Source organism: Rhyacophila brunnea, unplaced genomic scaffold (genome assembly GCF_057557595.1).
Source record: "Rhyacophila brunnea isolate RB1 unplaced genomic scaffold, BYU_Rbru_1.0 scaffold_185, whole genome shotgun sequence".
In the NCBI taxonomy this organism is placed as follows: Eukaryota; Metazoa; Arthropoda; class Insecta; order Trichoptera; family Rhyacophilidae; genus Rhyacophila; species Rhyacophila brunnea.
This window is the reverse complement of record NW_028232843.1, coordinates 6,055-24,193: the sequence shown is the minus strand read 5'-3', so window position 1 is coordinate 24,193 and position 18,139 is coordinate 6,055. Positions and strand designations below refer to the sequence as shown.

Below are 18,139 nucleotides of genomic sequence, written 5' to 3'. Positions count from 1 at the left end.
TAGCATTAAAAAGTTAAAAAATAGCAACGTGTTCTTGAGATTCTATCTTTCACCGTGTTTCTAGACTAAGGCATATGTTTGAAATTTTTCAAAAAGGTCGTGGGGGGATTTTTATTATATTCCCTATAGCTGAACGGTTTTCCATTTTATTTCCATTTCCATTTTTTTTCCAATCAGAACTACTACTAGCTCCACCAAGTATTTTTTCTTATTTGCTATAGGCATTTTTGTTGGTACCAATGAAATAGTTTGTTACTGTTTAACTTACTTGGTTTTTTACACACAAAATGACACCGGAATTCGCTGCGATCAGCTGAGGCATTCTCTCGCTACAGTGGTCTCAAGCATTGTAAATCGATCATAACCAGAAGTTCGCGGAGCAGCTTCCTCCGCCGCCAGATGAGGTGAGTGCGATAATATTATGTCTCACGCATAAAGCATTAGGAGCGATTTGTTCAAATATATATTTACATTAAACAAATTCTTGAAGAGTATTTGCCTATTATTTTGTATACAATACGATCTGTCATTTATGCACGAGTTTCGTCGGTTCTGTTTGCGCATCGATTGTTAATACCACTGGTAAAAATAATATTAAAAACTGTAGAAAATACGCATAGCTATGTCCTCATTATATATATTAATAGTGCATATGTTACGCCGAATGTGCGAAATTGACTATTACATGAAATGGGCAAAATTTTGTCTAATTCATGTAATAGTCAATCCTGTTGCCTTATTCATGAATTGGGTAAATTTTCTGCCGAGTACGTGAATTCGCCAGGGTATGGAATTCTTAAACTGTCAACATGGCAGTAGAAAAAGTAAATTTAATACGGATGGTTTTATTAGTTATAATTAGACATAATATAATATTATTATTAGATTAGTGACATCAACATAAATGTATTGTTCTTCAGTTGATGTTTTTAGTAGTAAAATTATGACGACATAACTGTAAGGTTTTCTGCTTTGTAGTCAATCCTTTTCTTAGTTTGAAATAACGTTAACTTCCCACAACAAAACCGATACGAAATTCTCATGTTAAGACCCGCAGTTCGCCCTGATCGGTCTGCCGACTCCTCAGAGTGAGCTGTGGATGATAGGAGTCGACCAAAAAGCGTCATGAATAATTATATGTAAGTAATATAAAAAGGTATCACATAAGTGTGATTTTTGTAATTTAATAAGTGTCACTCGCATACTGCGAGTTAATATGTATTTGAATTGTTTCTATAATGTTATTAAATTAAAATCACTGATCAGATTTAAAATGTTATTTCCAGTATATGTGATCACACCACGAGCCACATTCTCGTATCAAATGGTATTTCCATTCGTAGATTCATACGAATGATATCATACATCTTCTTTCTCAAGTAAATGCTATATAGCCCTTTATGTTAAACAGTGACGGCGCTGTTCACTCGCTCGCATTGTGAAGCCTAGTGAGTAAGAAAGAGAACACTCTAAGACAGATTCTCTATAGTCAGATCTCGTACGTGTGAGCAAGACAAATTCACAAACTTAAAACATAACCGATCCCAAGGGGAAATCTTTTGTATCGAACTTTTTAGATGCAATTATTGATTAATATAACTTAAATGAAAGAATGGATATTGTTTATGTTATTAGACTGTATTAATTTAGTATTCTTATAAACTTTATTAACATATTGTAATGGTTTTAGCGGTAAAGACAATAATTCATACAACGTGTCACCTCACGAGATGAATTGTCTGAAGAACTAAGAAGGTCGAAATATTCTATTTCCGATTATTCTAGCTTTCTTAAAAGTATCCAATTTACTATCTATTTATCAATTCTGCCTTATGCATACATTTTCTGAGTAAATCATCACGTATTTACCTACAACCACGTATCTTCTTTCTTACAAGAAAGATACTGGAGGTTTTTCCCTCTTTGGTAAAGCCCCCTCTCTGGTGTCCCTCTAGACCTCTATAAAAGAACATAATCTCTTTCATCAAATCTTTTCCGTCCGATCTCTGCAACTACGACGTTCTCCATAACCCGCACGGGGTTTCGATAATTCTAGAACTACGCCCTCGCGTACATTTCTCAGCGGAATTCCTGCTCGCGCTAAGCAGACGTCACACGTAGCTGACGTCATCTCACAGTAACGCGAAACGTGTACTGAATTTTATAAACTGACGTTCTATATTATAAACGCCAAAATAAATACGTGAATAATCTTTCGAACTTAATTAAACGTTCACCGCTCAAACTAAATAGTGTTTTAAGACTTAGTTTTATTAATAAATAAATATAAAAATATTTTATAAATTATAAATATGTGCTAAATTAAATAAGATTTTATATAAACAATTAAATAAATAAATAATAAGTTTTCTAATTTTAATCAATGACTTGAATGTGTAGCCAAGACTATATATACAAAATTATTTATTAAAAAAAAAATTATTTCTACAAATACTTTAAATAAATACTTTATTAACTTTATAGTCTGAACATTATTCTGTGACCTTAACCTCTGTAAAGAATTGTGCCATAGACAATAAAATATAAATATTTTAAAAGCGAGTTATAAATTGCAATTAGTGGAGCACCATTCTCGAGTGCATCCACCTCCTACTCCGAATCCTCACAGGATGAAACCCCTCTTACAAGACTGAGCTAGTCAAATATCAGGGACCTCCGATCGGTGGATACTTCTGAGGGACTGGTAACATCCTTCTTCTCATCACAAGGCTTGTTATCAACCCTCGGTGGTAACACCCCTGAAGGGGGGGTGACATCACTTTAGTATTATCCTCCATTTAGTAATAACCCGATATTTTTATTTCATTTGAAATTCTCAAAACGCTATGGTAATAATAAGAATTATGATGATATATGAACACACACAGCGGTTAGTTTGGTGAAAACATCACCAACGACATTATCATAGTTTAATCATCGATAAGTGACAATATTTTCTTTATTCGTTGAATAATTGACAATCTAATAATAATTATTATCATATTATACAATATTTAATAGAAATTCATTGTCGAGTCGGCTTTACTCATCCGAGTTCACTAACCGCAGAGCGTGCCATTGACAAATCATTTGTAACTGAATGATATTACAAGACATGCCTAATAACTAGCTTTCTTACAAAGTAACATAGGTTCTAAGGTACTTAAACAAACTATGATGCTAACTTGAATATACACTATGATTGAAGGTTCGTGAAGTACCCACAGATTTAACAATATTTGTAATCATCATGTTATCAATAATTATTATCGTTTGAAATAGGCAGGGCTTAATGAATTTTAAACAAATATCGCCATGTGTAATAATATGTATTCTTATTTCAACAAAAATAAACAAGTATGTGTGAAAAAGTGTGAACTATTTAAGTTGGATCGCCCATACGGTACACCTAAATTGGTGTGGTTTGGTTGAGGTAGAGTTTAACTGAATTTAAAAAATTAACCTGCACAATCTGCAAATTGTATGCTTACTTCAATGAAAATAAATAAATTTTAGTGTGCAATATTTATGTGAAATCTTAACCTTTCTCCAGCTGCCGCCACTGTTGAATAGTAGTTGGACCCAAAGATACCTTGCCATATAAAAGTATTTATAAATAAGTGGGTTAAAAAGGAACGGCTTTTTTCTCTTTTTGATAATTTTATTATTTTTGATTAAAACAATCGTAAAACTAGTTTAGTACAGTTTATTAATGTCAATGTCATCATCAATAGCCTAGGTCGATCCATTGGTAGATAAAGGCATCCTCTAGCGCCACGTACATCCGCCGGACATTCTCTACTCCATTAATGTAATTATACATAATAATATAGATACCAAAAACCCTCAAACCAAGTTGTGTTATACCTAAATCTATATTTTTGTATACTGGAAAGAAGCCCGCTTGCTTATGATATACCGCATTTTGTCAAAATACTAGTCTCAAATTTTATTTTTACTACCTACTAAATAGCAAATCATCCATAACTCTTTCACACTACCATACATTTTGATAATTAGTTGCAGATTATTGATTTGGTTGTAGCATTTTTACATGTAAGTTGTTCAGTTTAGTTTGGGACAAACGCTTTATTTTTTCAGTAAAAACGAAAACAAATAAAATGGTCAAGAACAATAATTATTACAATATTAAGTGACCAATAATATATCAGGAACACTAATTAAAATATTGCCACATACAGGTTTCACAATTCAGTATTGCAATTAGTTGCAGTACGAATACAATAAAAATCGAATAATGTTCCAGAACCAGTAAGTATTTAAGATTATTAGGATATTTAAGATGAAAATCAATTTGCAATATTTTTCAAAACACGTTTTCGAGATAAGCAATTTGAGAGAATTTTTTAGAGCACACATCGCATTGATGTGGTTTTTTACCAATATGTGTCATTATATGACCTTTAAGATGAGCAATTCGAGAGAAATGTTTAGAACATACATGACATTTATGTGCTTTTAATTAGTATGTGTCATTTTATGTATTTTGAGATTACACATTTTCTGGAAATTCTTTAAACAAACATCGCATTGATGTGGTTTTTCACCAGTATGTGTCATTATATGACCTTTAAGATGAGTAATTCGAGAGAATTTTTTAGAACATACATGACATTGATGTGGTTTTTCACCAGTATGAGTCATCATATGACCTTTGAGATGAGAAATTTGAGAAAATTGTTTAGAACATACATGACATTGATGTGGTTTTTCACCAGTATGTGTCCTTTTATGTATTTTGATATATTGAATTGAGACAAAATTTTTGAAACACACATCGCATTGATATGGTTTTTCACCAGTATGAGTCATTATATGATCTTTAAGACAAGACATTTGAGAGAATTGTTTAGAACATACATGACATTGATGTGGCATTTTACCAGTGTGTGTCATTTTATGTCTTTTGAGATCACTTTTTAAGACATATTTTTTAAAACACATATCGCATTGATGTGGTTTTTCACCAGTGTGTGTCATTTTATGTGTTTTGATTTCATTTGCGTTGAACTTTTTAAAACACACATAGCATTGATGAGGTTTATTACCAGTATGTGTAAATTTATGATTTTTAAGGTGAGCAATTTGAGAGAATTTTTTAAAACATTCATCACATTGATGTGGTTTTTCACCAGTATGTGTCATTTTATGTTTGTTAAGATCACCAATTTTCCGGAAATTCTTTAAACAAACATCGCATTGATGTGGTTTTTCACCAGTGTGTGTCATTTTATGTATTTTGAGAGTACCAATTTGTTGGAAATTTTTTAAACATACATCGCATTGATGTGGTTTTTCACCAGTGTGCATAATTTTATGTCTTTTCAGATTACTATTTGCGTTAAACTTTTTAAAACACACATCGCATTGATATTTTTTTTCACCAATGTGTGCCATTTTATGTTTTTTAAGGTTATCAATTTGCAGAAAAATTTTAAAACACACATCACACTGATGTGGTCTTTTATCAATATGTGTTTTATATAACTTAGGTTGCTGAGACGTGCATGAAATGTAGTGACTATTTAGATGATTTACAGATTCAAACACTCCATAACAATTATTGCAAATAAAGTTACGTGAAAAATATATAAGTCTTCTCAACACAATTCGAACCACCTTTGGCAAGTATAATTTCAAAACTTCCTGTTTTACGTTTAGTTCATCTGTAGTTATCTCTGAATATTGTATCATATTTTCTATTTTATTGGTTGAATCTGTTGTGTTGTTATTGGTCAGGTTATTGTCAAGCGTATCCTTTCTAGCTACGTCCAATGGAATATATGTTAAACAACGCTGGGAAGAAATCTACAAAAAGAATAGAGTAGGTATATTTAATTCAACAATATTAAAGCAAATAAAAATAAATTTTGTTTTAAAAGTTGTAAATGCTAGGTGTTTTTTTTTTGCTAAGATAGAACTTACAGTCGTGTGATGTGTGACACCCGTTGACTTTATGGGTCGTATGCATGAGATTCCCAAAAACCTTATAGGCTATATACTGCACGTTTGTATGCATGAGTACAAACGTAATTAGCTGTTAAGTGACGTCACGTATGTGACATCTCATGTTTCATGGTGTTCGTGTTATAAAATTTCATTCCCCGATAAATAATTCAAAATTTTGAAATTGTTAATGTGTCTGAAAGTGTGTGAACGGTACCATATAAATTTAATAATTACATATGAATAATTATTATGAACTTTGAATAATTTATCAGCTATTTTATCACATTTATTTTAAAACTATTTTACTGTACGAAAGGATAAAGTATTGCTAGTAAACTTTTCCATTTGGTGGCAACACTGAATACATTTGGTGGCAATACTGAATATTAATATGACTAACTTCACTTCACTTCACTAATTATGAGATGTCAAAACAGAATAAGAATAAATGACAGAAAATGCAAATGATTTAGATAATAATATGTAATGATCTCTGCATAATATTATCATTTATACCAATCACCGTATGACACTTTTGATGTTTCCAGTGTATTTGAGAGTTGTGCCTTGTTTATTACAGTTATCTTACAATAATTAACTAGGTAGGTAGATACCATAATAATTTGAAAAATGCATCCAATTGCATATTTTAATGCCAGATACAGCAGTAGTTACATATTTGTTCGGTCGTTTAGCGGTGATATTTTATCGTAATCTTACGTAAGTCCATCTTATCTCTCCATGAGAAACATTGCAAGCGAAATAGGTACGAGGAATTTTATCAGTTACCTACCTACTATCTAGGGATCAAAATTATACGTATTTTGTAAACAGCACGACTAGGAACTGTTTTTAAATTTCGCAAATGTTTTACAGAGTCTACAAAATGAACAAGGGCCTCAAGCAAACGTTGCAATGAATGCAATATTAAAATGACATTTGAAAGTGACAGCTAAGGCAGCCATTTTGAATGGCGCGTGACGTCAGATTGCTTACGTCACAAACAGTGCTATAGGCTATATGATGGAAAATCGGTTAAATAGCTTATAAAGAATTTGGGAATCTCATACATACGGCCCTATGACATTAATGATTGGTTTAGTCTGGCAAAGCAACACGAATAGAGTCACGTTGACAAATTTGCCAAATCTACCTATAAAATATGTTGTCGATTCGCGCAACCTATAATTATTGCATTTTCTCGCAAAATTGCTCTTTAGTGATTTAGCTCATTGTAGCTTAACGGGTTTGTTAGTATGGAAATATGCTGCATATGGCTTGAGACTGATCCTTAAAAGTCCCTTGATTGCATTACCGGACAATATTTTTTCAAAATTAGGCTGAAGATTGCGTTATGGAACATTGATCAATAATATTTTTGAAAATATAATGACAAGCATCCGGGCGAAATATGCCATACCACAGCAGCACTCATCGATATAAAATTTAGGGGATAAGTTAGTTCCATAGATGGACCTGTCAATTGATCTCTAAAGTCATGCGATATTTTTTGCGGGTGTTTGTGAATTCACTGGCTGATGCCGGTAGTTAAGGGTGGACATGCTCAGCGTAGGTCAAAATGGCGGTTTTTTTGGTATTTTCAAACCATGATCCTGGACATTACTTAAACGTTGTAGATAATCTATTTATATAATTTTGAAGCCTTATTATCCTTTATATTGATTCTAAACTTTTGATGACTGCATAAAGTATTTTTATTACATAAAATAGTGTTCTTTTAAACTTCTAGCTCTAATGTTTTAGAATATAGTCATATTTCAGTACATCCATGTGCAGTGGTGTTAAGATTTTTTACAATTAATAATTTTTAAACGCATTTACCAAACTGTTAGTATAATTTATGTCGACATTATTATAGTGAAATATTAACGATAAAAAATTATATTGATAATCTCTGTGATCCCAAATTTGATAAGAATCAGGCATTTTATTATTCAAAAAATGGGCAAAATTGACACATTTGAAGATAATTCTAAAAATGCTAATTATAAACTATGTCTTTGACCATTCAAGTGTGATAAACATCCTACGAATAATAATTGCTTTATAATAAATATTGACTTAATTTTAAAGGTCTAGGTTTAAAAGAACACTATTTTATGTAATAAAAATACTTCATGCAGTCATCAAATGTTTAAAATGAATATAATGGATAATATCGCTTTAAAATTATGTAAATAGATTATCTACAACGTTTAAGGAATGTCCATGATCATGGTTTGAAAATACAAAAAAGCTCTATTATCACTTACGCTGAGCAGGTACCCCCTTAAGCAACAATTGGCGCATTGAAAGCAAACATTATTCGTGTTATACAACTGGCAGTGTACGAAAAAAGTGTTCTAAATTGGGTGACCAGTATATGCTTCGTTGAGAACAGGTGCAGTGGCAACATACCCTAAATCATTTAAAAATGTTAATGCCATGCACGTCTGTCTTTCGAAATAAAAAACTATCAAAATTAGCTAGTGTTATATTTTTACAATTTAAAGTTCTATCGGGCTATAAAAACAACCTTTATAAAACAAAAATGAACGTACATATTCTAATAGCATGTATTTCTACTACACAGACAATAAATGAAACGAGTTCTCGCACGTATTTTAAAATGACTTCATTAAAAAGTAAGAGCCGTTTCACACGAGACACTAGTATCTGGACACTGCACAATTAATAAAAATTCAAATTTATTTATTTTACATATAAAGAAAATAACAAATTTAAAATTTAAAACGTTCATGATTGACATAAAATAAGAGTTACAAATGAAAATACAGAACAATGTGAGTTAAAAATATAATGAGTAATAAAATAAGAAATAACATAACAAAAATATAAAAGTAGATGGAAGCACACAGAGTGAACTATCGATAGACACTATCTTAAAAAAATATATAATAACGTCCACCTAAATTCACGCCCACGTAAGTGAAATATATCAATATTCGAAGCGATTTCATTAAACATGGTTATTGCCCTCTCAATTGGCTTTACTAATGGCAGGTTAGTTTTGAACCTTGGGAGAACAAACAACGGATGCCCTCGACTCCGATCAGAGGCACACAAGCCAACACCACCAAGAATGGCAGAGTTTTCATTTACGCTGCGTATAAGTCAGGAAAACTATGTAGCTAAATATAGATCCCTTGTTAATTTTAAGTTACAGTATGTAAACATTCCAAAGAGACAGTCAGTCGGATAGACCAGTGCTCCGCAACCGGTGTGCCGCGGTGCAATAGCCAAATTTGCGTACATGGCTGGTAATATAGTTGAGCACCTTCATGAACTTAATAAAACAATGCAAGGTCAGAATGAAAATAGATTGACGTGTTCTGATAAATTAGAAGGGTTCAAAAATAAAGTCGAATTTTGAAGAAAGAGTTAACACAAAGATCTACAAATATACCAAAGGACCTACCAGACCACTATTAAAAACAGGCAATTAATTTTGGATCCGTCTCAAAAACATTTAACTTTGCTGCAAACGAAATTTCATCATTACTTCCATACGATCAATGCGACTTGATACGAAATCCTTTTGCAACCAGTGCCGAAAATTCTATAGAAGCGCTTTTCCTATAAATTCGAGAGGAGTTTGTTGAATTGATATACGACGGGACGCTAAAACTGAACTACGCCGATGTTTCATTGTCTATTTTCTGGATTTTGGTTAATAAAAAATATCCTCGGATCTATGACAAGGCTATCGCTACTTAGCTTCCATTTTCGAATAAAAAAAAATCGCCTGCGGCGCTATCTTGCTACGCTAATATTAATATTTTAAAACATGTGATTGTAGGAGATATTTAATTATTATTGTGTCAATGCTCGACAAATAATTATTCCTAACCCGACAACTAACCATAATTATATTAATATAATATAACCACACAAAAAAATCGCTGAACATACAATCAATACCATTAATTTAACCTCACACACTATTTGAAAAACGCTATTTTAGAGTATTTCACTGTTTTTAACCTTAGCGATAGGTAGGGTGGCCGCCAAAGATCCTGGCCTGGGGTCCCCCTTCAGGATGTGGGGTTCATGTTTTGGTGTATTAATTGTTTTACGTGTGGTGTACGCGGAATTTTGGGAAGACCTTTGGTATGCCGTGGGTGAGAAAAGGTTGCGGAGCACTGGGATAGACCCACGGATAATATACAAACATGCATCGAAAACTGGAACAATATTCGCGAGGCATTAGTAAACCATCTCCAATATAATATATTATCTATATCAAGTTAGAGTTGACGACAATCGTCCAAGGCGACAACTTTCATGAAGAGTTTCAAGTCATCAGCAAACAACATAAACATAAACATAGCATTTTTAATTACCAATGCTATGTCATTTATAAAAAACGTGAACAACAGCAATGACCCCAAGTTTGAGCTCTGAGGCACACCAGAAAATGTTTTAAATGTCTGTGACTGATAGAGGCCGTATGTTTTCCAATGATAACTCCGTACCACTCTTATGAATAGGAGTATCCTTCGACATCTTCCATGCTTCCGGAAAGATACCTGTCTCCATTGTCTGGTAAAATATATATGAAATTGGGCCCAAGACAAAGTCAATACAGCTCTTTTGCATGCGGTCTCTAAGAGCGAGTATTCTTCATTTTTTTAATAAAATCTAAACACGTCACCCTCATCAATTGAGAATATATCAACGGATTGGGCACCGCATGATCGTTTCCTCTACATATATATGAACGTGACATCCCTGTTTTTCCGTCTAAACGCGACCATTCATGCAGCGTCTCGATACAATGGTGTCGCGTGTGAAACGGCTCTAAGATTAAAACATGTATTGCTAATTCCAACCTTCGATATAAGACTGCACTGAGGGAAAAAAATTACACATTATACAATTGAACGAACCTGATGTATTGGCCTGTATTCTGAATAAGAACAACCCGGTTTAGGTTCGTCAACATCACATAATGGGTCTATAACATCTTCAATAGTCTCGCGCTTGATGACAGATAGTTGATCACCCGTCTCAGGTTTTATATTAGAGAGGTCCGCTAAAAGATACTGAAAGAAACATTATGGTTAACACAGTAAAACCACTTTCACTTGAATGACTTATTATAGTCTAAATGAATTAGAAGATAACGTGCCCTTACCTAAATCACAAATGTATCGTAGCTGTCAAAATGTATAATTGAGTTATTTTTTAAATCAACGTTTAATATCATTGTATGTCTCTACGGAGTTTATAAAAAAGCAACATATTGTAATAATATACTAATCGTTGTTAGTCACAATACAGAGTGATTGTAAAAGAAATCAGTTTCCCAAAACTAACCTCGAAATTGCAACTTGAAACGTCGGCATTCTCCTGCTTTATATGAGTGCAAACTTCCGGGCTGATTGGGAGGCTAGTCTGCGTATCAAACAAAGGCTTGCCTTCTGTATCAGACTGTCCTCCATCACATTCTCGCTTTACGTCCATTTTAATGGTAAATATGATGTCAGGAAGAACGTGACAAGTAAGATCTGTTCAAAGTACATTAATTTAAGAGAAGTGTTGCCACAATACGTAATTATTTATTATGTATGGCCGAAATATTGAAAGTCTTTACAGTGTAAGCGATTAAACAATAAACTGTGTTTTATTGGATTTAAGTTTTGTACTATTCCATTTGTGTAGGTAGTTCTTTTCCACTCGGGTTTTGCCTTTCGACATTTTCAAGCACTACGCGTATTCACCAATGGCAAGTACACACTAACAGCGTATACTGTTACACCCATGACTATTAGACCTCTCCCGATAGTCTGAATTACGTCGTAATTATTAGGTGTAACCATGTCACCTGACCTCCTGTCAACAATGGGCGTACGTACGTCCAAAATTCCTTGATTAATTGTCAAAATGTTCAACATGTACTTAGCACGTAAGAATTGTAACTAATTATAATAATAGTAGGTCAGGAAAGAATGTGATTGTGCCGAATAAAAGAGACGAAAGCCAAAGAAATTAATTATTATTAGGGAGTATATAACCTCCACCATTAGAGCAGCATGCACAAACTAAGGTTTTGTTCCTTAGGATAAGTCGCCGAAAAGCATTACTTAACTATAGATAATCGTGAGTATAGAGTTAAGGAATCCTTAACCATAATATACTACTTTTGTTATGAACACGCCCCCTTCTGTATTACCATTTACCACTGACAGCTGCTGTCAAAATAAATTCGCATGTCTATAAAACAGTCCAAACACTCAAATTCATTTAACAATTCATGTCAATATGGATATTGATAGTGTTAATTCGTTTGGCATGTACCTACATGCAGAATATGCATGTACACAGTTTGCAGTTATTGCGAACAATGATGTACACATGGTAGAATTCGCGCAAAATGCAGATAACATGGACAATCTCGAAAATAGACAACCCATCTCTTTTGTTTTCGATTGAAACACAATACTTAGGTACGATAATATTATATTGTGAATAATTATTGTCAACAGTCCTTAACTCATTCATTACTCATTATTAGGTAGGTAGTATATATTATAATTATAATGTTATGAGTAGGTAAAATTTCATAACAATATGTCGACAAAAAAGCCATTGAAAAAGATTAAGTGCCTCGGTACGATGGTTGACATACGATATTTTAACTACCTATTGCAAATTAAAACTGTTGAACAACTGTATAGCCTACTCATTTTATTTTTTCACATACTTAAATTTAAAAAAATGAGAAAGATTGGAAAAAACAATGCTTTGCACTTTGAACAAAGTGATTCCACCATGATCTCATACGTTTTACGACAATTTCATATATAGCTGACTAATTAGATTTATGAAGCAAAAAGGCCATAAACCATGATTTTACTTTACTATTTTAAACCTCGCTAACCTAATGATTAAATAAAAAAACAGCAATTTCATATAACAACACATATTTCACCACAGATTTGTAAATATGTAGTACTTAGTTTAACATAAATTAAAAATTCCACATAACATGTACGATGCAGGTAACATCCGTAATTTAATTTAAGAAATAGAATAAATAAATCAAGAAACATTTAGTTAGACGTTTCATTCATTTACACATAAGCTGTCGTCTTTTTATAGAAAGTAAACTATTGCGCACTTCCAAAAACTGCTATTCTGGAGACCCACTGGTCAAAGGGGAATCTCCTTATAAATAACCATTTTTGTTGCGTAAATGAATTCAGAGGACAAAAAAATATTAAACAGAAAAGGTAGAGCTCGTTAAAAGTGATACATAATGTTTTAATTACGTACTTAAATCTTTAATTGTTTTATATAATATTTATTGTCAACACAATATGTTATTTTTATTTTAATTGAACTTGTATTTGTTATCTCTTCATAAATAAATAAAACTGTTTTACTTTCAAATTATTATTTATATTAAAATATTATAAGATAGAGCGTACACATTAACAATAAATATTTTTGCCCTATTTTATTTGTGTACAAATTTTTTTTTTAATTACTATCGAAAAAATACCAATCCCGGGATCACAATTTTGGCTCGGGATTGGATTCCCTACCCCTGAATACCCGGCAGAATTTTGCAACCGAGAGGATTTCTTAAACATTAAAGATTCCCTTGAATAAGTAAGTAAGCATCCTGCTAGCTACCATTCGAATACAATGAAAGCATTCATTAATTATAATAATATTAATTGCATTAATAATGAAAATCATTCAAACTTAAGAGGTTAAAAAATGGCGCTATCTTTTAACACTATTCCTTATGCTTAATTTAAACATTACATTTCTCGCGTTTATTTTTTTACGTCCTCTCGGCTGGACAGCTTTTTTCTACTGACCTTCGACCTTTTATCCTCCTCTCCAGACCACTCTCGTGGACGATGCGATGCCATCGGCAACGCAATTCAAAAACATCCGACATTCCTCGCCTAATATGAATAATAAGTCATTGGTCGAAAAATCGCGCCATATTTTAACCTTTTAATGTTGAATGATTTTTATTATTAATGCAATCGATACATATTATTATAATTAATGAATATTTTCATTGTAATCGAATGGTAGCCAGCAGGATGGTCGCTTGCTTATTCAAGATTTTTTGTTCATTTAATGGAAGCATTTATAATACCTAACAACAAATTAATGGCTTGGTAATGGGTACCAGTCCTATATTACCTATTTTGCTAGATTTTTTCATGGATGTAGTGGAGCTTAAGATAATCAAGTTAAATTTTATTTATTTAGAAATACCATATTATAGGTATAGATATTATGTAGATGTTATCGTCGTCTCATTATGCAAACCCTCCACGCCCGCCTCGTGTAAATGCTCAGGAAAGACCTAAAACGTATTATTACATTTCTTTTTTAAATAAAAAAGTATTAAAACTAGTAGGTATCTACCTAGATTATATCATATTTATCGTGCTATGAATACAATACTGTGCAATACCTTCTTTTAAGTCGTTTTTTTTGTAAACATATTTTTTGCTGATAATAGTGTGGATTTGTAGTTTATTTCAATCATCAACGGTTGAATGTTGAGACCATTAATTAATAGTGTATTTATGATTAAATTTAGGTTTATATTAAAAAAATAATGAGGAAAATTATTTTGTTTACATGTTGTAGGGTACAATAATAGCATAGAAAAAATGGTGTGAAAATAATACATCTGCGTAGGTATTACTAAATGATACAAACCAAATGTGTCAGACATATTAACCAAATGGCATCTCAGACTCTGGTGATTTGGGTAAGTGTCTAACTAATATTATATTTATTCGCTTATTTATTTATTGATATCTAAATTTAATTTTGTATGTTTCAGCTTAGTGGTAGGTGTATATTTTATTTGTAATGTATTTAAGGGGGGGCTGACAGGGCTCTAACCTGGGGCTCGGGCTCGATAAGTGAGATAAACACTTATCACAAATTTGCTCTAATAGGAAAAAATTCGGCTGCGGCGCTATTTTCCTTCAATAATGATATTATTTAAAATTATATGGTTACACAATACAATTTATAATTGTGTAGCGATACTCAAAAACTCCACAATTCAAGTGTATGTATTAAAATATACAAAAAAACACTAAATATACACATCAATTTTAACGCGTACACCATTTGGAAAACATTACTGTAGAGCGTCACACTGCTTTTATCCTAGCGATAGGTAGGGGGGGCAAAGATCCTAACATGGGGCCCGCTTCAGGATGAGGAGGCCATGCTTCATACAACACATTTCTTAGATCGCCACCCTAGAACAACAAGGTATCATCTGGCATTTATACCAAACTGAGATATCGAGCTCCAAAGTTTTGAATATGAATAAAATCTTAACTATATGCAATGAAAATTGGTAGATATTAACAATAATATTATTATTGCATTATGTTTGTATTTTCAAAGCATTGGATACTAAATATATCTGATATTATCTAATCCAGACATTAAAACTTTGTGATGGAACTTAATTGCTCCGAAAATCGAAAAAATCAGAGCAACAAAGTTCTATCTGATTATTAAACCTTGATGTTGTGAAAATATTTTGCTACAGGGCTTAATTATTGTCTTTAAAATTGAATAAAAATACCTTTTTCAATTAATTCTTTATTAGAACAACATTAAATTAAACATAGTTTATGAAAAATGACAGGACGTGGTATAAAAAAATGTTTCATAATACTGAGATTTAGAACAATATTAATAGTTTTTAAAATGACATGAAAGTATCTTCACCTTCAAAGTTTTTGTTGTTAGAATCTATATGATCCATGATGAACGCTCCAGTGTACTCACATAACTTCACAGCTCGATATAATAATGTCACACTCCTCTGAAGACCTGGAGAGACCGGAACCATTTCCGAGCTGACTCATAGTAATGGTCTTTAACGAGAAAAAAATATCTGGCAACGTAGTTTGTCAGAACGCAAAAAATGCAACGCTGTATTTGTGATGGGAGATCGCTTGTAGCGCTTCTCGCTAATATCGAGATCTAAAGCGAAAAAGTTTAGGCTTCCAGAGATCGCAATTGTAAACATATGCATCTCGCGTTCCGAAAAAATTATTAAAATGTAATGAATAGTTAGTCAAAGTATAGGTCAATAACAGACGATGACCAGCAACCAGCATACCGAGCGAATGAATCTCATATTAATGTAGTTTCCTTGGGCGAACAGGTGCTACTTATTATCAATGGGATGTGTGAATGAAAACGATTAAAACCAAATAAGTTTCCGATTTATAATCATAATAATACATATTGTCACTAAATACAATTTTTAACCAAGCTATCGACATACTCAGCAGGTATCTTCCACTTGTCAAACGGCTAAAAATGTTGGGTTCATTCATTAAAAATAAAAACTTCCGTCGAATGACATTTTATTTAGACAAAACCGATTCCAATATCTTTGGACATAACTATTAAAACCATAACAAGGTAAACTCTTAACAACTAAGAGGAGCATGCATAGAACATTAAATAACACCAATTTACAGGCATAAACGAAAATACGATGACAGTTGTATATATTTTTTTGTATTTAGTGACGTCACACGTATTACGATTCAATTGAGGATAGGTCTTTACCTAGAAGTGCATCTATTCTATTCACAAGACTGATATCGGCCGCTTTCGCAAATATCGAGGGTAGTATTTCATTTTTTTTGTATCGAAGTATTAGCACTTATTGTAACAATTACAAGAAGTTGGGATAATTGTCACAATACGTGCTATGTTTTAAGAGCACCTCTCTATGTTAAATTTTGTCGCGGAATAGCCAGTTTTGACTGTTTAGACGGCTAACTTATTGTAATTGTTACAAATGAAAAACTACCCTCGATAGCAATCTTGTGTACAGAATAGATGTGCAAAGGCACCTAGCGCAAAAATACGAAGCTTGCACACATTTAAATCGATGTTTTTTTTTTTTTATATATAAAAACAATTAAAAATATGCTTTTGCCAAAAATCTCTTAAGGGCAACATAGAAAACTTAATAAACTAAATGTTAATAATACCTAAATATTACCAACCTAATAATTAGATGGGGTCCTTTGACAAATTCTTATTTTTGTACAATTGTAAGTTTACTTTAGACTTAAAATATAAAAAAAATTATTTTCAATGTTTACAGATACATATTTATTAAGTAATACAGTTAAAATTGTAAATTATCAAAAAAAATGTCTATAGCCTTAAACCTTGTGAAACCAAACCATAACAGAATAAACTTTGCCAAAAAATACTCATCTATCTATAAAATATCTAAAATTATGCCATTTATACATACATAGAAAAAGATATTTTATAGGTAGAATAATATTTTTATCGATTATAGTTTGGTTTGGGCAGGGCATAAAATTAAAAAAAAAATTACAAACATGTGTGATATCTAATTCAACGAAAACAAATAAATAGAATGAAAAAGTTTGCACAATATTGTCGGATCCCAAACAAAACTATTTACGTCGGCTTATAGCGTCGTACGTCCAGGTTCAAATCTTGAGTCTGGCATGTACACATATTGTTTTTCGATTTGTGTAGGGGCAGAGTATGGACTTAATAGGTTGAGCAAGTGGCTGACATCCGTTTCAGATTAAAACAAAATCTGTTGGAGGCCCATATGTTCCTATAAGGATCGGATATGGGTTAAAAAAAACAACTAGCTTACGGTAGTGGAGTTCGATACACTTCAATTTATGTCAATACATTTATCACATTATGACTACACCAGTATGAGTAATTTTGTGTCTTTTCATGCTACCTGATTGTTTGCATGAGTATTCGCATTTATCACATTTAAATGGCTTTTCACCAGAATGAGATATTTTGTGTGTTTTCATGTTACTTAAATATCTGCATGAGTAATTGCATATATCACATTTAAATGGTTTTTCACCACAATTAGTCATTTTGTGTGTTAACAAGTTATTTGATTGTCTGCATTAGTAATTGCACTTATCGCAGTTAAATGGCTTCTCACCAGAATGACTCATTTTGTGTGTTTTCATGTTACCTGAATGTCTGCATGAGTAATTGCATATGTCACATTTAAATGGCTTTTCACCGGAATGCCTCATTTCGTGTCTTTTCATGCTACCAGAATGTTTGCATGAGTAACTGCACTTATCACATTTAAATGGTT

General features: G+C 32.3%; 1 protein-coding gene across 1 annotated transcript; it reads right to left on the bottom strand.

Moving 5' to 3' along the window:
* Nucleotides 1-3,678: 3,678 nt before the first annotated feature.
* Nucleotides 3,679-10,968, bottom strand: LOC147073047 (uncharacterized). The gene is made up of 2 exons (XM_085945667.1): nt 10,881-10,968; nt 3,679-5,829 (listed from the first exon to the last, which is right to left on the bottom strand). The coding sequence occupies exon 2, from the start codon at nt 5,713-5,715 to the stop codon at nt 4,480-4,482; it is 1,236 nt and encodes a 411-aa protein (XP_085801793.1). The 5' UTR covers nt 5,716-5,829; nt 10,881-10,968; the 3' UTR covers nt 3,679-4,479.
* Between the last annotated feature and the right edge of the window lie 7,171 nt (nt 10,969-18,139).

Coding starts and splice junctions, on each gene's coding strand:
- LOC147073047 (XM_085945667.1), bottom strand. CDS start 5,715: ATGATACAATATTCAGAGATAACTACAGATGAACTAAACGTAAAACAG.